This window comes from Anticarsia gemmatalis, chromosome 9, assembly GCF_050436995.1.
Source record: "Anticarsia gemmatalis isolate Benzon Research Colony breed Stoneville strain chromosome 9, ilAntGemm2 primary, whole genome shotgun sequence".
In the NCBI taxonomy this organism is placed as follows: domain Eukaryota; kingdom Metazoa; phylum Arthropoda; class Insecta; order Lepidoptera; family Erebidae; genus Anticarsia; species Anticarsia gemmatalis.
In genome coordinates this window covers 6,278,201-6,299,984 of record NC_134753.1, presented here as the reverse complement: position 1 = coordinate 6,299,984, position 21,784 = coordinate 6,278,201, and the positions used below count along the sequence as shown (strand labels likewise).

At 36.6% G+C, this 21,784-nt stretch overlaps 1 protein-coding gene across 5 annotated transcripts; it reads right to left on the bottom strand.

Moving 5' to 3' along the window:
• Positions 1 to 517: 517 nt before the first annotated feature.
• On the bottom strand, positions 518 to 21,328 carry stumps (DBB domain-containing protein stumps). Of its 5 annotated transcripts, none has more exons than XM_076118826.1 (15): positions 11,652 to 11,791; positions 11,261 to 11,561; positions 10,929 to 11,176; positions 5,078 to 5,195; positions 4,724 to 4,950; positions 4,474 to 4,640; positions 4,020 to 4,164; positions 3,749 to 3,900; positions 3,539 to 3,674; positions 3,266 to 3,456; positions 2,354 to 3,179; positions 2,185 to 2,262; positions 2,012 to 2,109; positions 1,735 to 1,877; positions 518 to 1,448 (listed from the first exon to the last, which is right to left on the bottom strand). In XM_076118826.1, exons 1-15 carry the CDS (start codon positions 11,665 to 11,667, stop codon positions 1,253 to 1,255), a joined length of 3,042 nt encoding a protein of 1,013 aa, XP_075974941.1. In that variant the 5' UTR covers positions 11,668 to 11,791; the 3' UTR covers positions 518 to 1,252. The 5 variants fall into 5 exon arrangements, with proteins under 5 accessions (XP_075974941.1, XP_075974942.1, XP_075974943.1 ...); XM_076118827.1 differs by having other exon boundaries at positions 11,658 to 11,786; XM_076118828.1 differs by lacking the exon at positions 11,652 to 11,791 and adding an exon at positions 21,152 to 21,328 and having other exon boundaries at positions 519 to 1,448.
• Positions 21,329 to 21,784: the final 456 nt, after the last annotated feature.

The window sequence follows — 21,784 nt, the reverse complement described above, 5'->3', positions numbered from 1 at the left end:
GTAGAGACAAAGATAAATTAAAGTCAAGTACCTATATTTTGAATTCTTCAAACAGTAATCTACATAACTTGGAAGTTTATCGTACACAATGTGCTATAATCTAAAATACCTTTACATTATCTGATAAGTAATCGAATTAACACAAGCACACGTGTTCAAATTACACAACACAGATTTTGATTGTTATGCTATCAATACTTGAAAATTACCGTAAACATTACGTAATTCACTTTAACGGTAATTTATAATGTTGTTTTAACTCTACGATTTGTTGGCATGGATCGCTAATTTCATTTAAAATTACGAAGTTTTGATTGAATTTGCCGTGAATGCTCTCGTATGTTGCCAATAAACGGGCTATGACTGGCTATGAGTAAGTCTACGCATTGGATCTAAAACTAATCCGTGTTGTCGGGCTATCCCGAATTTCCTCAAGTGAATCAGCCAAGCCATTACTGAGTGATTTGTACTACCTCATGTTTTAAATTGTAAATCGTATTCGTAACTACAGTTCGAGGGCAAAATAAAAGAAATTTTAGCATTTTGAATTTATTTCCACAATACACAGTATACATAGATTCAGTAAATGCATCTTGGAGATGTTTCAATACAAAAGTATCTATAAAAATACGGATACAAGCACTCTTATTTATGCAAAATTCCCTAATTATTTATTCTAAGTAATGTTAAGTGCTTACAACAATAACTTATTTTTGAAAATTATACTAAAATGAATATATTTGTACTATTTAAAATATTACGTATCTGTTTAAAAAGTCGAAGATGACAATAAATAAAAAATATTACGATTAAATGATCAAAAGTTATATACAATATTTACATGCATCTTTTCAGTCTTCATTAATTTAATGGAAATATCATACCACGGTGCTTGGTAGTCGGTAGAAGCAATTTTCTTATACGAGTCACAACTCAATGTTCAATTTCATGTAATGTACCTCGCACCTGTTCATTTAAATGCTCTCGTAAGAGATTTATGTGCACGTCTTACTTTTATTGGAGACGATTATATGATTCTATTATTTGGCACAGTCACTACATCCAAAAATTATGCGTGTATTTACGCAACACCCACGAGAAAATAGTCATATCTATTTCTGAATGTCAACATTTGAACGTTGTTATTGTGCGTTTCTTCGGCACAGTTCTGCACAATGTGTGCTTCTGCTAAGTGGACAGCTGGACACATCATTTATCAGAGTAAAGCTAAGATAATATTTATTGAGATAATTTACGTATGAGTGGCAGATATGTTCATGTACATGTGAGCTCCGTCTCGATCGTCACAGCGTCCAGTCGCACTGGACCTGTCTCGTGAGCCAAAGTTCAGTCGCAAGTGCGTGCCATTAAGTGCGTCGGCGTCACTGTCGAGTGTTTCACGAGACGCCGATGTCTCACGCTCCACGATTGTTGCCATGTGTTGATTTCTAAAACAAACAAAATGATTTCATTTCAACTTCTGTTTACTTATTTTTTTAGAAATGTAAAACATAGATCTAGGTAATCCAGACAACGCATTTCGATTGCTTTATTTTCATTTGCACTTGCGTTTTCTTCCTTACAATCCCACCGTTTTATTCCGTTAAGTTCCGTGAGATCATGATTATGCAAAGAAATCATGACGTATTCAATTCTACGTTTTACAAGACTTATATCTTGGCTTAGTTTGTATTTCCCCCAGTTTTATTTTAGTCGTAGTTGCTTGGTACCTACCTGTGGTCATTCTTAGGGTGTCCGAATGTAGTAAATTGAGGGCATCCGCCGTTGAGGGGCCGAGGCGGCGGTGGGATCAAGTAATCGTCCATTCTATTTTCGCCGTCGCAGGCCGAGTGCATTGTTAGTGTGCTGGATGATATCTGGGAATTGATAAACAAATGAATAAATATGTTGATAACAGTAGGTACATAAACTATACGGTGATTCAATCCTTGATAAATAAGATGGGAAATGAGTAACAAGATATTAGTTAGTTAGAGTCAGTTTTACTTACAATAGATCTTGCTTTGTCGTCAATCTCAGATTGAACACTGTTGGTCTCAGCTACGCTTCCTCCACTCACTGTGCTTAGGCGTCCCGACGAAGATGAACCTGAAAATAAATTGACGATAGAATTTATTTCAATAATTTACTTGTTGTAATTGTTAATAGGAATTGTTTACTTACTTTCACTAAGACTGCTGTTTGGTCTGGTGTTTCCATTTCGTTTTTCAATTGTTCCGTTATTATTGTCATGTTGGTGATCTGAAAGATAAAGATTGTTAGATATAGTATGTAGTAGATTTATATAAAACAAAAGGATCATTCGGCAGTACCGGTTGACTCATGCACTTACGTTTATTTTTGCTCTTGGAGAACATTTTCTTCACTCTCTCAAATGGTGTAGGCCTTTTCATGTTGTCCTTAATTTTTTGTTGTATCCTGTCGTATTCTTCTCTCATTTTATTTAGCTGTTCCTGCTTTTCCTTGAGTGATTGTTGTGTCTCATTTCTGTTTTTCCATTCCATCACTAATTTTTCCACTTCTGATATCGTGAAGACGTTATTTTTAAAATCATTAATTATTTCGGCTAATTCTTCTTGTCCAGTGAGGGGACAGTTTTCTTTCCCAGATTTAACACTACCACTGCTACGAATGTCTTTGGTATTTAAATTTATTTGGCTTATATCACTAGTAGGAGTGTCGATGGTAAAAGTCTTAGATTCTTCGGTGGGCGAGTATAAGAAAATATCAGATTGTTGTGGCATCAGTCGTGAGCTATTTGCGTACAGGTTGCTCGGTCTGAATTTGGGGCTTTCAACTTTAATATTGGAAGGTTGGACTAAGTAATCGTGTTCGAGTGCTTGTTGGATTCTGTCGGCTGTGTTGTCGTGAAGCGGGAACTCATTTTGATAGAACTGCTCTTTAATCTTTGGTAGCTTAAGATTGGGTCGTTGTTTCTTTTCGACCGTCTCTGCATTCTTCTCTAAGTTCTGTGTGCACGCCTCGCTGAATGGGTCTGTAGACTCTACATTCCGATGGTCGCGAGTGGGCGAGTCCACTGTGTCACATGTTTCTACAATACGCAGTTCATTGTGCTTTGCTTCGTCTTGGCTTTCTTCTTTGTCGTTGTCAGACATATTTTTGAGATAGTAGTACATATTAGAGAACTCGTTTATTTTCTGAAAGTGAAAATAATACATTTGGTTAAGAAAACATTCTCCCTGATGATTTTAATAAGTACCTGTCAATTCGGACAAAAACTTACGAGGTGGTCGGCCAGTACATCAGCGAGGGTATAATGTTTGTGGTCTCGAGCGAGGTCCGCAGGTGTTCTTTGTCGAACGTTCCGCAGGGCGACCGCAGCGCCACCGCCTGGGCACTCTAGTAATTGCCAGCATAATCTTTCTAGCCCAAACCGAGCGGCCCAGTGAAGCAATGTCGGATATTCTTCTCCACCTAAATAAACAATACCAATTTCATCAGTAAAAGTTGAGTCAGTTTTCTGCAATTCGAAATTTGTTCCGAATTGATTACTTACTTGACATATTATCAGCTTTCGGATTAAACTGCTCGGTAGAGGCCAGTAAGTTGAAATGTGGTGGTATATTCTTCTGGAAGGCATTTAACATCCAGCTATCCAGTTGCTCCTTACTAGTAGTTTTGAAACCGAGCGTCTAAAAAATATAATGATCGTTAGTGTCAAAATAAAATTGTAAGTAATGGTATTCAAAATAAGGTTGATATTTACCTGACACATGAATTCTAATGGATGGTCAGAAGCTCTTAACAACTGGTCCAATTCGCGCAGTCTGCTTTCGCATTTGATTTGTCTTCGCCCCAGCGATTGACCGTTCTTACTGACTCGCACCCAAACCAGCATGGAAACTTCCAGACAGGACTCTAGAAAATAATACAATTAATATTAACATTAATCGTAGTATAAACAATTTATATTTTGATGAATTCTTTACTGATATCACAATTTAGTGTTTCTAATGTGTATAAACATAAATTCTTACCTGGTATATCAAATTGCAAAGTGTAAGGGTTCCTCTTTTTAAAGCTGTTGATATGAATGACCTCGCCCTTTTTGTCGACCATTATCTTAATACTGTCTTCGTCTCTAATAGGGTCGTTGAGGAGCGCTATCACTCGACTTTGTCCCTGCGAACCAAAGACAGTAATGAACTCACGTTTTGTTTAGGAAAGTAGACGTTCACTTTGTGGAACACACCAGCTCGTTTGCAAAACTGTACATTAAAGCGAGCTTGATAAGGATGAGAATCCTATGAAAAATGTTCGACATTGTTACTACATTTAATTTAGACGCCCTTTATTTATGTGTAGGTATGTAATTATCCTTACGGAATGTGTCGAAGTATGTGCCAGATACTTTGTTACGTAAAATATTCCATTTGCCTAAATCAAATATTTTTACTATAAATAAGTATTGGTACTACATCTTCTACTTACGATTTTAACTTTCTTGGGCACAATAGAAAAGCTAGTTCTATCTGTGGCTGTATCCTTGCAGTCTTTGGTTCGTAGTATACCGACGGCAGCTGTGAGGAAAGTGTCCACAAAAGATGTGTCCTTCTCTCTAACACACATCATCTGCCATTGATCTATGGTTGGGTAGTCTATAAACAAAAGCATATTATTGTTAAGTAACTTTTTTTAGTCATTTAAAATTAAAGTTTTGTTTGAATATTGCATTACGTACCTTCACAGTTACTGGCAATAACTTGATTTTTCTCGACACCCAGTAACATAACTAGAATTTTGTCGACTTTGAACAAATTTTCACAGTTGACATCTCTTTTTAAATCAGTCATTTTAGCTGCGAGGTTGGGGCACAAGATTACTATTTGTAATTGTGCCTTTGCTAGTTTATCCAATTTTTCTTGTGAATCTGACGCTAAAAGTTCTTCAGCGATGATTGGTGTTACTCTGTAATAAATATAATATCGAACTTAACATTTGGAAACGATTGAATAAATAGTTACTACTAAAGTCACATAAGTTAGATAACTTTCAAGCGATGTACGTCATCGAACATAGAGTAATACACATTTACCTATAGTGATGTCTGGCTCTCTGAGACATAATCTTATCAAAGCTAGCGACCAAGTAGTCCGACCACAGCGCGCTCTCCGGGGACCCGGAGCTCCACAATATTGCAATATCTTCCATTTCTGAAACAAAGAGACTCAATATTACAACTAACTACAAGGCAACCGCTGAATATAAACTTGTATAACTCAAGTTCGACATTTATCAGTTAGGATCTAATTGTTGAAGTTAGTTATTGATGTAAATCTAAGATAGGAAGTCTGCTGAACTAAACTGTCTAATACAATTGTATCAGTACGTATACATTTACTATTGATAGCTCATTATTATTCTACATCCGTATAAACGTTATGCGTCAAAACTAACAATAACTCCTACATAAAAATATCACAATATCTATGTTATTTGCAACAATATAAACTAACGATCTACTGGACGTCTTGTCGTCGACATCAATAAGTCTCCGTACCGAGCTCAAATAAATATAACATTGAAAGGAAGTGTTGTCAAGGGATAATCAAGGCATGAACGATGTCGTTCACTTGATATCGGATGGGGGTCATTGGCTGGATCGAAGTTCACGGATCGCACACACTCGAAACATAAACCTCTCTACACATGCCGCTGAATTTAATTCCAAATAAATGACTTTGTCACAATTAGGCATTATTTAATGATTTCGCTGAATTGAATTAGTCATCTCTTAAAAAAGTTTTAAAAATATGCAATATAAAAAAGTTGCGAATCATGCGTGTAATTTTAATTAAGCAATGTTAAAAGCTCTTAGTTTAATGGTAGAGACACTTGAACCAATCAACGGATATTGATTAATGAGTGTAATGCATTTAGACTCCGATAAACTTATAAGAGAAAAGCTTGAACTCGACTGATTACTTTATGGTACGTTTATCTTGAAGCGTTGGCGCTGCTACAATTTACAGCCTGAAGCATTGCGTAACAATGACCGGAAAGCATTTATGTTTACGCACACACAAAATTGGCTAGTTAGGTTTAAGAGCGTTAAACCATTCAACGCTGCCCTAAAAACACATTTATTCCTTTCTTAGTTCGCATGAATGAAAACATACGTTGGCTGTTAAAAATTTTATTGCACCCAGTGGCACGCATACGCATCGTCTGCTTACAAAATATGCTATGCACCGCGCGCGCGCCGGAAACTCGTACGGGCTTATACTTACCCACCTCTGCCGCCAAATGAAGACCCGACTAAATGTAATATCCGTTTCCTAAATAGACAAACGTCTATCAGCGTCGCCCGGAATAACTATAGCCGATTAAATGCAGCGGGTAACAGAACACGAGGGCTGAATATGACTCCCGCGATATGCAGTTATGTGTTGCTATGCGACTATTTTCTGCTCAAGTAGAACGGAAACACTCCAAGTTTTAAATTAGAACGGCATTTTCCCTTTGACTTTTTATTTATAAGTAAGACGGTAATGGAGATGTAATTAAGTATTAAAAGTAGAAATCCACTTCAGCTTTCAGTGAAATCCCCGCGAGAGGCAAGAAGTAGGCACTTCATTGCTTTTAAAATTTATCTTTGCGTTCACTCAAGTAGGCATAAGCTCTCGCTTTGGACCGAATCCGTTCAGCGTGTCTTCCGTCAGGTTACACTTAAAACCCTATTTTTATCATTTCAAAATGGACGTTACGCAAGTTTTAAAGTGGAACAAAACAGGTACATATTGTAGCATTTGGGGCACAGTCGGCTGTGCTCACTGTTCCACCGCTTTCAGTTTTCAGTTCAATGCCCGCCGCGGACGTCTTTGATGTATCGGGTGAAATATTGTAGCTCCCTATAACGGCTCCCAGACCGACAGGTAGCTTTTTGATGTGCTGTTTTCCTTAACTTGGGCAGAGTTTGGCACCGTTTATACGAGCGGTGAGACGATACGTTGTGTAGAGACGTTAAGCTGTAATTACGACGCATAATCACCCACATAAATATCCGAACAAGAGTAATTCTATTATTCTCAACGGGTTTCTAGGGCACCGTCTTATAAAAATATTAGTAAGAAACGTTATACGATGATAATATCGTAGGTGCTCATCTGGCTTCGTACATTGTTGGTAAATAGGACATTCATTATTCCCCACTGGGAATGGACGTGGGCGACGACGTTGGCTATTCATTTCGTTAGTTGTAAGATATTTCCAAGAATTGCAGGGAAACGTACCAAAGATTTCCAGCAGTCCGTATGTATGAGATCACATTTTATGGAAACACAAAATACAAGCCGATCTTGTTAGTAGGTGTTTTCTTTGAAAATGTATGAGTAATTAGAATCCAGACGGCTTCACGTGCATCCTTTAACGGAGTTATTTCAAAGTTTATCTAACCACTGTTTATATTTTGTTACAGATGTTTATAACCTAGTTATTACAGGATATTATTGTTTGCTAAAAAAGGGGTTAATATCAAATATATTAACAAACGAATAGGTAGAGAATGAGCGCTGCGAGCAGCCCACATTGCGTGATTCATGATATCAAAATAAACATTATTTTTCACCGAGCCCTGTCAGTTCTTTGACGCTAAATCATACTTTCTGTTTTAATGATACATATTTGATATTATTATTTTATAGTTGACTCATCTCGTATAATAAGTAAACTTGTTTTAAGCCCTACGGACCGTTAACAAACACGTGCTGGCTTAAATAACTAATTCCGCTAACTGACTCATTGAAAAAATGCTTAAATAGCACTTCCCTCTGGCCCTGTACCGAGAGCTTTGAATTTTTAGAGCACATAAAAGGTCCTTTGTGAATTTGTCTGTTTGTGATGAATGGTAGCAGATAAGAGTAATTAAGTTATGTTTGCACTGGCTTTTTATAATTAGATATTAACAAAGCGTTGTACTTATATCTCACAAGCTCACAAGTTGTACTTGTTTGTCTCTTAATTACACAATTAATAATGAATTAGGAAATGTGCTGATATTAACTAATTCTAGCCTTGTATTCGGTCATTCTGATAAGGAGCAATCTCGTCTCCCGCGTGTCACGAATAGTCGATACGAAGGCGACGCGACGCCAACACACGTCACAAACAAAGCTATAATTCAATACACCCGCCGCGCCTGTGATAACATGACAGTTTATAACACAAAAGAAGTAAGTACCTACAACATATCAACTAACTAAACACAATAGTATTGATAACATGTGAGCATTATGTGTCATCAATAAATAATTGAATATTGTATAAGAAACAAGACTATTGACTCTACATTACTCACGTAAAATATAGAGACGGCTTTATAACTTTTGGTAACTTTAAAATTTTGTTATTGTTTCCGTTTGTATTAAATGTAAAACTGCGTAAACTGGCCGCCATTTTAAATCTTTTGTCTCTAAACAATTGTTTGTCGCCTGTTCATCAGTTAACACAATCTGTGGGAGCGATCCTGTGCCGACGATATAGACAAGTTATACAAGACGTTTACGCATTTACATTCCCAATGCGAGTACATTACGGGAGTTGCTTCGATGCATGTAAATTACACTATGTTTATTCAGCCATACGCGCCACCCTGCATATTTAATGTGCACCAAGCGACCACTTCGGATACGCTCCGATATATCGGTTTCTCCTCTAACTCCTTACGATAAAGCTCAAAGTTGTGTAAACCTATGCATGGCAACGGTGAATCTAATTTGGTAAAGTTGTACGGTGTTTCTTTGACATTGATTTTGGATGGAGCTGGACATTTTCGAATTACAAAGTGTGACGTTCTCGAGTTCAGTACAGTGAAGGCCGCTGAAGCCGTGTATAGCGAAGACAATGGCTTATTATCTAGGCGTATTAAAGGACCTGTGCATGTTGCTACCAGCGTCATCGTATGACTAATTAAATAATCACCAATATAAAATTCTAATAAATACTAAAAGAAGCACAAAAGCGCTTGTAATTCAAAGGTAACAAAGCAATAACTTTCTCTATTACAAAGGTGTTTAAGATTTTCTTTTTAGTAGAAAGTTCAGCGACATTAATTGAAATTTAGGATTGTGGAAATGAAAAGTTAAGCGTTCCCCCGTAGCCTTTAATAGTATAAAGGAAATTGTAAAGCTAAGAATTCATCAACTAACACTAATTAAAATCATATTCCGCTTCGCTTCTTACAGCCAATTATAATTAATAATCAATATTGAACGGCAATCAATTTCCTGAAAGTACGTAGTAGGTATATTAAATGTAGGAGCTTACGAATAGTTAACTTAATCCGCTTACTATGTATTGATCGGGACGTGCTCGGTTATGCTCCGGATATGTGTCTATTACTTTGATAATAATTGCCACTGAATAAAAATCCACATCGTCACTTGATTACTAGAATTATTAAATGTTCGAAAAATTTCAATCAGAAATTTTAATTGCCACTCACATGACCAAAAATATTTACCGGTCATCAAAACTTTTACGACAAAACACAATAAAAAATTGTAATACTAAATGAAACTCACTTGTGTCAGCTACTGTTTCTTTCTGTTTATCCTCCATGTTTACGCGAGTGAGAAAAGACGTTAGTCCTGACAGTTTGAAGTTAAGCGCCTGTCATTGCACTGAACTGCAGGCGAGCACTAGAAAGCGCACGAAATTAATACAAGAGCCCTCAGAACTGTGACAGGGAGAAGTGTCGGTTCGCGATCATGTGCCGCACGGCCGGCGACTGCGCGCGCTGGCGTCAGGCGGCGGCGCAGGCGCACGCACTTCGCATACTAAAAGCTTGTCGCGACAACGATAATCGCAAGTCGCAACGCCATCGCCATCCCTCACGCCTAATCTTGGCAAACAAATTTGGGCCCATGTGTAAATATTCCCCAAGCGTTATCGACGCCCAAATAAGAGACAGTAAACACTAAACACGTTTTTATTATATTCTGTTCGCGTTCCTTAGATACGCTTAATCGGTAGACAATTACGATTCTTGAAAACTGATAAGCTGACACTCTGATAGCGGGGATGAGCGACGGAGCTATCCAACAATCTTGCAACACATTTATCAATACTCGAATATTTTTATTGGTTGATAAATCAATATTATTTCATCGCATCATTGTTGTAGACGGGTCATAGTACGGGGCAAGGAAGATATCAAACGTACCGCTGAAGTTATTGGACATTTCGGAGATGCTATTGTATCATGGTACGCGAGTATCTGTTAGGTCGAAGGGCGGCTCGGGTGCAACGTTCTCTCGTATCGGTCTTAGGTTTCGATTGACTTGTTTACGATCATTTATCATTATTATTCACTTCCATATACCTACATCATTATTATCTAATAATAGACTTTACTGCTCATGCTTCCTTTAAGATAGTTAACTGTTCATGTTCTAACATCGTGATTGCAAGTTCGTAAATTACCCCATATATTTAAAACTTACTTTAGTTCCTATGGAGTCCTCAATTAATTTTCCATTCAAGGAATTAATTATATCACATGTATTGGAGTGTCGTATTTAAGTGCCTATATTTAATTATTATTATAAGTTTTTGTCTTATATATCTATCCAAGTTTGCAAATACATTTAAGTCAGTTTCGTTATAAACTATGTGCAAAGTTCCTATTTGCCTAAGTCAAAGCGAATTGCCTGCAATAATAGAGTTTACGTTACATCTTAAAATCATCTCAGTCAATTCTACGAGTGTTACATGTTTGATAGATTGCAAACAACCTAAGCAAATATATGCTCTGCAAATAAATCACACTACGATGAGATAAATCATAACGGGCAGATAGAGTGACTTTCACGGATATTTACGATATGATTACAATTTACAACTCTTGTTTATTCCATTGATGTTTGATAATTAAATATTTCACTTACCTTTAAAGGAAAAGTTCTTTGGTCTTCTTCTCTTGATTGTGTCTTCTTCTTTCTGATTGAATCTCGGTGGGGGCATTCGTGGTACTTCACTAGGAACTGTGGTGACTTCCCCCGCGCCCGCGGCTCCGGTCGCCAGGTAGCCGCCGACTGAGTGTCTTCGTCTACCTTGAAGGGGGATTGTGTAGAATACTTCCTCGCGCTCTTGGGGGCCTTCCGATGTTACTACTGTTGTGCTTATTTTGCCTTTCCTGTACAAAAAAAAAACATTGGTGTATTATGAGATAGAAAACAAAACAGGGAAATTGTCCACATTTTTAAAGGTGTTAACTTACTTGATACGTGGTGCAGTAAACGTGTGTCGCATGTCGCCCGGAGCGCAATCCCCGGGTCTTGGCTGTCCTTTTAAAAACGCTTCTGCTTGTTCTGGTTCTCTCGCGGAGAGAGATCTTAGTAGAGCCCTGAACTCCTTGCGTCTGGGGCTCTCTGGTTCTCTTCGCCGTGGTGAACCAAACGGCCGGCCAGCATCTGGCCACACTCGACCTGGTGCTGAGCGCGAACATGGTTCAGAAGTACCTTGAGACTCCGCGCTGTCAGTCACATCCTTGTTTGGCAACGCGAAATATGACGGGTTATCTGAAAATAAAAACAAACGTTGTTACACATTTCATATAATGCTGTTACATACACAAAAGTTTGTATCAAATAATATTCCGAGATAAGTACCGATACCGAGTATCATGGAGTGATTCGATGCGACGTCGTACGATGGCCAGTGCTCTACGACTGCGACACACGGGAATTATTCAATAACCCCAATGAACTAACGGCTCTCCATTACGTCCAGTGCGGGCCGAGTGTAGCAACCTACTTTTGAAAGCCGGAAAATGCGAATTGAAGGCAATTTTCGCCCATTGTCTACCCTATCTAGATGTCTCACTAGTACAATGATAAACCATTTGGCTAGATGACATTATACGTACTTACGAGGGAATGTGTTATATTAAGAGGATTGTTAGGTACCGCTCTTATATGCATGATGCAACTCCTAATGAATGCTGTAGGTGTGCTCATATTAACTTAGGCTAATTTTGTATACTAGCAGCTGTAAATGTTTCTTAGCAATTCGCACTCTCAGTTGAGTATATGAATATACTGGAAGAGGAGTTAAATTATATTTTGAATTTCAAGAGATTAATAAGTAGGTAGTCTTAGTTGACGAATGAATTAAGCTTGCTTTAGTCTAAGAAGTTGCCTTTAATTTTCCTAATAAGTAGCGTAGTTCAACGTATACTACTGATATTATAATATCAATGTGATTCAAGTAATATCTAATTTAAAAGTAGAGCAATGAGACGCGGTACTTATACTTGTACTTACTTATCTGTAATTGTATAGGTTACTTGCCTAATATTTTATTCTAATTTGCTTTATTAGTTGATATAGGTATTTGTTTATAATTTGAATTATGTTTTGAAAAAGAAATGTAGATCGATTTCTGTACGTGATTGTAGCCAATTAATTGATTATTAAACATCTACCACTCATCAAGTGATAATGGCGGATGTATAAACAGATTGTCAATATTATTTTAGTAAGAGTCATATGTGATCAGAAAGTATTGATTAAGATAGTATTTCCATGTATCGCTAATCTATGTGCACATAATTGTGCAATAAACTGGAAACGTACTATATTACGTAATATTTATAAGACTCAGGACCTCAAATGTCAGCCAGTCAAAAGAAGTTCCTCTCACGACCCACAACAGACGACCATAAATAATATTAAAGCGAGATAAATGATGCTTAATGAAGATTTATAAATCCCGGATTCCCGGGTTGTTTGTTACGGGATATGAGAAAAGTTCTTTTTTTGTATTTTTTTTGTTGGTCCCGCATGTGCGAGTTTTTGGGTACATTGTGGGTCGCAGGGTGGTATAGAAATGTCCCGAAGCACATGTGGCTAAGTTAAAACAAGTGGGTGACAATAGCGGGCCCACTCCTAAATAATACGCACAATGCTATTCACTGTTATTGTTGCATTATTGGACGGTAATGACGTATTTGACAGTAATTAATTGCGTTTTAGTTAAGCTTTGTTGTTAAAGTACAGTAGAAATCTATAAGTTATATGTTGTGAGATTTTTTAAAACCGAAATTGTGTTTGGACATGTATTTTAAATAATTAGTCACGTTTCCAAATAAAAATTTAAGTCGCTCAACATGATAAAGAATTTAGTAGGCGCCATTTGATCCATGAATCAATCTGAATTCTCGGAATATGCTGAATCTAAAAAATCTTCAAACAAATTCTCAGAAATTATGTCGTTTCAGGGCTTTCGAGAAATCGTATATATTACAGTATAATTCAGAGTCTCCGTCAATTTTAAAATGCTGGCTACAAATAATACAAATAAGAATACTAATTGACAACACCAACTATGTCACAAACAGTTATTTATTTATCATCGACGCTCAATAATACACATCGATGCCTGATTAGGAGACAATGTACTTTATGTCCATGAACGTAACCACTTATGAAGCTTGTTTGTAAACGTATAAATAAACACACCTATATACGAAGTAAACATTACAGAGTTGCCAATAAAAACTTGAAGATACTTTTATAAATAAGCTACATATTTTCTCGACCGATTTCCCTATCATTAAATAACTTCTTGAACTTATGCCGGAGGAAAATTGCACAAGTTTAATACACAAAGTAGCGGCACAGGCAGTTTGCAGATTCTGAACTTCCATAATAAGATTGGCACAACAAACAAAATAGGAAAATGAAGTATTGAGAACTCACTGGTGGCACGCAGGCAATAGTCAAACTGGGGTCCCATGGTCGGAGATCACGAAATATACACACTATACACGACACATCTGGTCGGGCGCGCGGCGGGCTCTGTGCCCGTCGTGCGTATCTCGTGGATCGGGCGCGAGCGCAGGTGCTACCGAACGCGAGTTTTAGGCCCACAACGCACACGTGCTCCCTTTCATGAGGAAGCGAAGCTTTCATAGCACGCGCGCACAGGAAACATACCGTGTATACAAGCGTTCACACACCCTGTAACCATGGCTTCATGAATATTGAAATAGCTATCAATATTACCGTACGTATATCCGCAGTGTATCGTTCAAATCTTACACTTCCTATTATTATTGATGACTTTACAAGGTTTAGAGTTTTAATATTTTATCAGCTGAATTTAAATATTGACATAATAATTAGTTGTTCTTTCTAACACACAAACTACCTTTTTTTGATTACCTGAGTCACTGATTCGGCAATTTAAGACTACGTTTGATATGAATGCGTTGCGTTACCCTACGTGCGTCGCCTATGTCAGTAACGATGCAAAGTTTTGTGTTCGCCTGATCAGTTTTATTATAGAAAAATACCTACTAAGTAGGCAACTAAAGGGACCTTAAATAAAAATAAGTTCAAAACGAGTAAGTAATTGCATATTATATAATCTAGGAATCAGATCTAAGATTGGATTCTATTCAGAACCTATCAATCAGCACAGATCTAAGAAAAGTTTTGTCATAAAATTACTATAAATCAGGACATTCCTGAAAAAGCAAAGAGCCGTGGTAACGTTACATACGGCTCATGAAAAGGGGAGTCGTGGTGCCAGTTTTAATTTTAAGTGTTTATGCGTGTGTTGCGTCCGCCTCCGCGCTCCGTACCGCTAGGCGTCACTGTTTGTAAACACACACTCCCATTCATGACCGGAGACCGGAGATGTGGACCCCTCGCACAGGGTAGTAACACTGTATCAACAATAATTATAACTCTTTCTAATTATAGCAACAGGCTCTATAAAAAGGAAACAAGGGTGAGGAAGTCTGTGCTCAAAACGGCTCAGGTAAACAAGCGTGTACAGAACATTTTATTATTCATAATTCACAGTATTCAAATATTACAAACGTTCGTGAAATGTGTGGAGGAGCCAACGAAACCGTCCAATAAATCTGAAATGAATGTCAAGAGGCAGTTGTGCATGACGCAGTACGTACGTATTACAATTTCAATCTCGACTCGTCTGTCGGGCCATTCGAAAAATGAGAACTGTGACGTGTGAGGCTATTATCCAAACACTAGCTAACACATAGTAGCGCGCTCGTACTCTATGTGACCTAAATATATCGTATTGGACATATTTCCCGATTGTTGTTATACGAAGTGAAACTAGCCAGACAATACCTTAGTTTATTTTGTAGAATTTATAGCGGTTAGTAAATATTAGAGAGCATAAACACGTGTAAAATAAGAGCAGATGAGCAGAAGAGCAGAAGCCGGAAAACAGATGCAGGCCAATATATTGTGTAGGGTTCAATTGAACGCAATTAGGTAGCGAATGTCTTATTCCAAATATAGGAATCTACTAACATCGTTGCATTCCTGTAGCAGATTAAACGATTTTCAATATAAGTAGTGTTAAAAAACCCCATTTGCATTGCGTAAAGTGAAGAACTTACTGACGCTGATGTCAAAATCGGTTGCTATGTCCAAAATTAATGTTCGCAAGCATAAACATGTATTTTTCTTTACTGATTCACAATATGCATATCCTCAGTTTTTTCGGTGATATTTTGGTACTAAAATCATTAAACCTGAGTCGTATCGGCTGACACCGAAATTGGACCTCGGTATAGTGGAAGTAAAAAAAATACGCCAGATGTTGGGTCGCTGTGTTTACTTGCATCTGCTATAAAACAAAGCTCACTCTGTGCGCAACCATTCACTGAGGGCGTATAGATCGAACTACCGCGTCTAAATACAAATATCTAGAGGTATATTCGTTCAATTCTATGTTTTTTTGCCTTAGGACTTTTTACGTAAAAACTCGCAGTACTCACAGAGTATTTTTTTCTCTATTTGGAAATGTTTACGTACGATAACTATACAACCTATACTAGTCCCTAAGTTAATAGTCAATGACAAATAAAAGATCGCGAGCTCAAGCTATGATATCGACTTCATGCCCTCTGACCTTTTTATTTGGCATATTATATTACTAAGATGAAGGAAGTAAATATCCCGGGGAAAGAGCGACATCCGAATCGAGGTAGCTTTTGCCTAACCACTCAGACAGAGAGTATAGTGGGTAAGTTATAGGTATAACCGCATAAAAAGTATTAGTATCACAATCAAACACAATCGATAAATAATATATTTTTTTAAATGTACAGTTCCATTTCATATACAGTTCCACAGAACACGATAAAGTTGTGTACATAATTATAACGCAGATTACAAATGGAAAAGTCGAGACCGTTCTCGAGGCACAAACGTACTTACTTAGTTATCGATGTTACGCGAAGTTCAAAATCCGAGGTACGAATATATTCGGGGAATGTGAACCAGGTTATTTTTGCAAACGCATACTCATCTCTCTGAAATCGTACCATGTGATTAAAGGCTCTCATTAGTCACCATACCGCGAGTATTAGTATTACATACGTTTTCTTTCTTTAAAGAGGGTGTAGGTACTTTGTTATTTAGTTCATCGATGAATAATTTTAACGCCCCGACGAAGTTATGCGGTGAGAACTGAGAACTCAATTTTAAAGTGGTAAAGTTTGTGGAATATAACGCTTGAGTGTTTTGCTATGATTTTAATACACGACACAACTCTATGTACGATGTATCATATAAATCTAATATGGATGACATCACAATATTAAGTTATATCGGTGAATATATCTTGTTATAATAATGTGAGCTGCAGAAGATAGATATATCTAAACAAATACTGTTCTATTTCCTTTAATATAGCAGTCTGAAATCTAACCCTAATCTGTTTTTATCGAGTCTACGTCTTCAATAAGTTTCCTACTTAGGGAAAGGCTGAGATGTCTGATTACATCTATTGACCTGGAAAGTAGAATATAGAAATTGTGTAATAAAAATGGAGCATTTCACATAACAACAGTCACAAGCACCTATGTTTGTCATCCCACGCTGAGCTGTCAACTGAGGAAAATTGTTACAGATCGTCGCCTAACACTACCTACACAATTGTCATTTTATAACCCATCATATTATATTCTCTCATTGTGATAATAAAGTTATTTTATTCGTAGTTTAGCCAGCTGGTCTGTACGTTTGATTTGGTTCGCACTGCTTACACTAAAACTATTGTTGTGCTTTGATATAATTCGAAGTTAGCTTTAGAAACTGCCTGTTGGTACATTCTATTATTCACGAGGTTTACGTCATTTTCTGCCGATCAATAGTCAAGTCATTAATAATTGTTTGTTGTCGGATAATTTTTATTATGAAAAAGTCCGATATCAAATGGTCTTTCTTCGAATAAGAAAAAGTTGATACGACATTTTATATCCTGGAAAAATTTGTTTGGACTTTCTGAAATGTACTCTTAATGCTTCACATTTATATTTAGGCGAAACTTTCCTTAAGAAAAAATACGATAAGGAAATTATCTGCTAAATGACGGTCTCATTAAGCAAACTCACAAAAACGTTTTTTAATGGGCGATGCGTAGGAAGCTGATATTCGAAAAACGACGCTGTTTATCGTTCTAAGGGAATAATTTTAAATTGTATACAGTAACTTATTAATATCCCACAGCTGGAAAAAGTTTAAAGGGAAAGGCGGTCTGCGTCCACCACAGGCACGGGCCGATCAATTTTTATATGACAAAACTTTTATGCGCTATGTGTAAAGTAAACATTAAAGCAACATCATAAAAAGTAAAACTATAAACAGGATGAAAATAGTCGGATAAGTTAGTGCGTTTATGTAGTGAAGCTGAAGGCTGAAGAAGATAACTATAGATGATGTAAAAGTACGTGTAATAGTAACAAAAAAAAAACATTGAACTATACATTTTACTACATAAAACGTTAACAAGACGAGACTTATGTAGATCCAAGTTTCTAATCCTACATGCCCAACTCTGAATGTATAAGCCCTAATTTTACACTCACGTTTTTTTTTACCAGTAACGGTCTATTATCTAACTTTAATATTAAATACATCACAAAACAATTACTGATATTATGAAAATTCTAATAACATTTTATCTCTGTTGATATTTTAAACAGAACTGTCATGTTTTTTTCCTAGCAAACTGTTGTGAAGCAGTGTTTGGACTCTGGACTAACCTCTATGGTTATAAATAAAGTTAAACCGTGATGAGTGCATGAACGTTGTCGTATGTATGGGTACCATCGCGACGACTCATGGCTTACATACAATTGGATGTTTCCGTTTCTCTTGAATCAATTTACTGTATACGTGAACCTACATAACTGTCTTAAATCAACATCATATGTAGCGTATCAGATCAGCCTATTGAAATCTGATAACTCGATTTTGAGAGAAACTCGCTCCGAATATTTCTATAGGGGTGTTCGTATTTGACATACTTTCGGAAACATTTTTGTGAAATTATTTTTTTTAGGATTTTATGTAGGTAATTTTACCTTTTTTTCGCTTTGGGGCGGCAAACTACAGATTATCGCTTAATGTAAATGTAATGTTGAGATATTTTATATTGAAACACGAAAATATTCCGCTATAAATGAGTATTCTATTTGACGATAACCGTGCAGTTCAATAACAAGCTGCCTGTTATTAGGCTAAATAAATAAACTTATCACAGAAAACAACAGCTCCATATGTATTCACAAATTTATTGATCATTTCCCATTTGGATGAGTAGCAAAGAAGACATAACCTCTGTTTTAAGAACAATTCTTGAAAAATATCAACGCCTACAGCGTCAATAAAACGCTATAATACTTACATATTTATTTATAACGCTCTAATACCGAAATGTTTTAGACTAAATTATAGAAGTGACTAACTATATTGTAATTATATTGACCCAGACTGAATTTTAGATTTACGGAAGTTCTAAACAATGAAATATGATGAAAACCAGATACTGAGCGATGAAGTCCGCGCTCTACTCACTGAAACTTCAGAGTTCATCGACCAACCTGTCTCAGCGAACGCATCGCAGACACGCCAATGATTTAGAACATCCACTCTCTTACACACGTAACCTATATTTTTATTAGACCGTTATAAGCTCAAGAGACTTTAGTGCTACCGTATAATATTAATAAAATATGTCGTAAATCCTTACTTTCGATCCCGTGTTACGTATATTGTGAATTATGAACAGATTCGAACACATAAAGTCGCACTTCATATTAATTACTTTCAGGAGTGGGTGGTTATTCTATTGATCAGTATTTACAGTATTGCTTTTTTATTTTTAATTCTTAGATATTTAAAAAAAAAAATTGAGTTAGTCAAAAATATCAAACTTTGTTGTTATCACTACGCTTGTCTCTTTTACATTATTTTTCTACTTGAATGAATATCAACGTATAAACGCGTTTTTCTCACAAAAGTATTACTCTTTAGAGATGCGGCGACACGTTCCGTCCCTTAGGAACAAGCAATGAATTTATACATACTGTATATATAGATATAATATACGTAAACGCCTCTAGATTTTCATCAAAGAAATGCCCAAGGAAGCGTTCTTTAGCATTACGCATGATCTATTTTATTAAACTGGTAGAATTTCATTAGTTTGAATATTACAGCCTACTATATTTGAATAGACAAGTAGTAGTTTTGTATTGTTTATTCATCGTATGATTGTTAGAACTCGAATACAAACACAACGAAGACACAAAATACTCACTCATTATTCTTTCATTCGGCCATCATCATAGTCGCATTAATAGATAATTGGCATTCGAATGATATTGAAGAAAGTTTGGTATCAAGACTATCAAGGTTAATATTTGTTTACGAATACATAAGAGTACGAGAGTAAATGATCCATGGCATTACATATTCAGATTAAACATATAGTTGCTCTTGATAATGTGTTAGACATTTTGTTTTATAACATAGTGTTCGATTACTATCTATTATTGCAGTCTCTTGAATAAGCAATCGGGTCATCACCGGTTCCTATACATGTGGTGCCTATGGTAGACGAAATATAATGTTGACAAGACACAAAGTCACGTGAAAGCCCATGCCCATCAAAGAGAAAATTAAAACTGTAGAGCACTCGTAAACCCATCACCGTTCGATTCAGTGAATTCAAACATGGTACACGCCGACTTCGTGGTATTATTTTAACAACATTATGCATAATAAACACAAGTAGATAAACAGATTGCGTACACGATTATAAATATAAATTAGCTTATTTTTAAAGGTGGATCGTTATACGAGCTCGTTAAAGTCCTCCCTGCTACATACAATGCATAATAAAGTTTTAATTGATACCTTCTTTGAATACGGCACGCTGTACTCCGTAAGTTTGTACCCGTAGAGAGATCTATTTGGCACGCCTAACAGTACCTCTACTGTCAATGTCACACATATTATTCTTCGATCAGTAGGCTAATTATTTTATAACGTGCGGCAAGGATACCGCAATTAGATTAATTATGAAAACTGTTCTAAATATTTTCATGGCTCTACTATAACAAATAGGACCATGACTTTGAAATATTATTAATGGTTGGCACTGAAAGCATATACTTAACAGGCTAATTACATAGATACATTTAACATTCACAACCCTTAAACCGAATTTTCATATATCCGAGGAGAGCTTTATCGAAGTCGATTTAAAATTTGGAAATCATCGTTCTACGTTCCACCGAATACGAGAGATTTATATTTGCGCTCGTAAAATAAGTCGATCTATAAGATTATTGCGGATTCTAATACAAGCCCTTAAATTAAATACCGGGTAGGAACAAAAGAAACAAAATAGGAGAAAAATATAAGTTTGAAAAACCATTTAAATACGTTAAAGTTAGAATTTGAATAAAAAGTATACGTGATACTACGTACAACATTGTAAACCTTTTCGTCTAGATTTAGGTGAGTACCTATATCTAGTCATCTATATTTTGATAGCACCACAAAACACATTACAAGTCTGTAATATGGACATAAAAGCACGTAAACCCTCGTCAGCTCTTACTTATAAATCGAATTTATAGTCTCTGTTGAAACATTAGTCGGAGGTTAGCGAGGACAAGAGGATTTTATAAATCTACGTAAGTATAGAACTATAAGCGAACACAAACAAAAAATAAAGGTTGACAAACTTTCGGCAGGGACACGGATCGCATAGAAAATATGGGAACGAAGCTGCGAGCATTGTTGTTAAGCATTCATATGCCACCGCTCACCCATTGCCGGGACATCCGCCGCTACTTCCGCTGCCAAAGATGGAAGATCTTCGAGCGATAGTTCGTTGACAGCGCTACCGACCACCTCGACACCAAAACATAATATTATTTGTGATTTATTATTGATCACTCGCGATACCACTGCTCGAAATGTGCACACACGTTTTGTGATCTTTATTAAATGTGTATGGAGCGGGACGCACGGCCGCGGCGGCCGGTGAGCCGCGTAAACTTACGTTTTAGCGCGTCTTCTGTAGCTATTTTTGATGCAAAAGCGCGTTGGGACGCCAATGTCTAGAGCATGCACAGAATATGCAATGTCGTCAGCCTTCACGATTACACTAACGTGTTCATTTCAATGCATGTCGTTGGAACGCAATGCAACTAATTACATACGTATAAGTACAATTAATTTATATACATTGTCTGTTCATTTGCATTGGTATCTACGCGTTAGTCCCACCTATTACTATTCAAAGAATGTGTACCCATAAAAAATATACTACAATACAACATCATTGTGCGATGAAAAAGTATCCAATTTCACTCTACATCAAAATAAAAATAGACTACATCTGTGAATATGATGGTTACCTGAAAGATTACGCACTGGGCTTAGTAAATAGAATTAGT

What these genes read in the sequence shown, in the direction of transcription:
- stumps (XM_076118825.1), bottom strand. Translation starts at nt 13,779, where the DNA reads ATGGGACCCCAGTTTGACTATTGCCTGCGTGCCACCA. An exon ending in AAAGAACTTTTCCTTTAAAG is followed by an intron (nt 5,196 to 10,928) that starts GTAAGTGAAATA and finishes TCTTTGTTTCAG; the next exon opens with AAATGGAAGATATTGCAATA. An exon ending in TATTGCCAGTAACTGTGAAG is followed by an intron (nt 4,641 to 4,723) that starts GTACGTAATGCA and finishes TTTTGTTTATAG; the next exon opens with ACTACCCAACCATAGATCAA.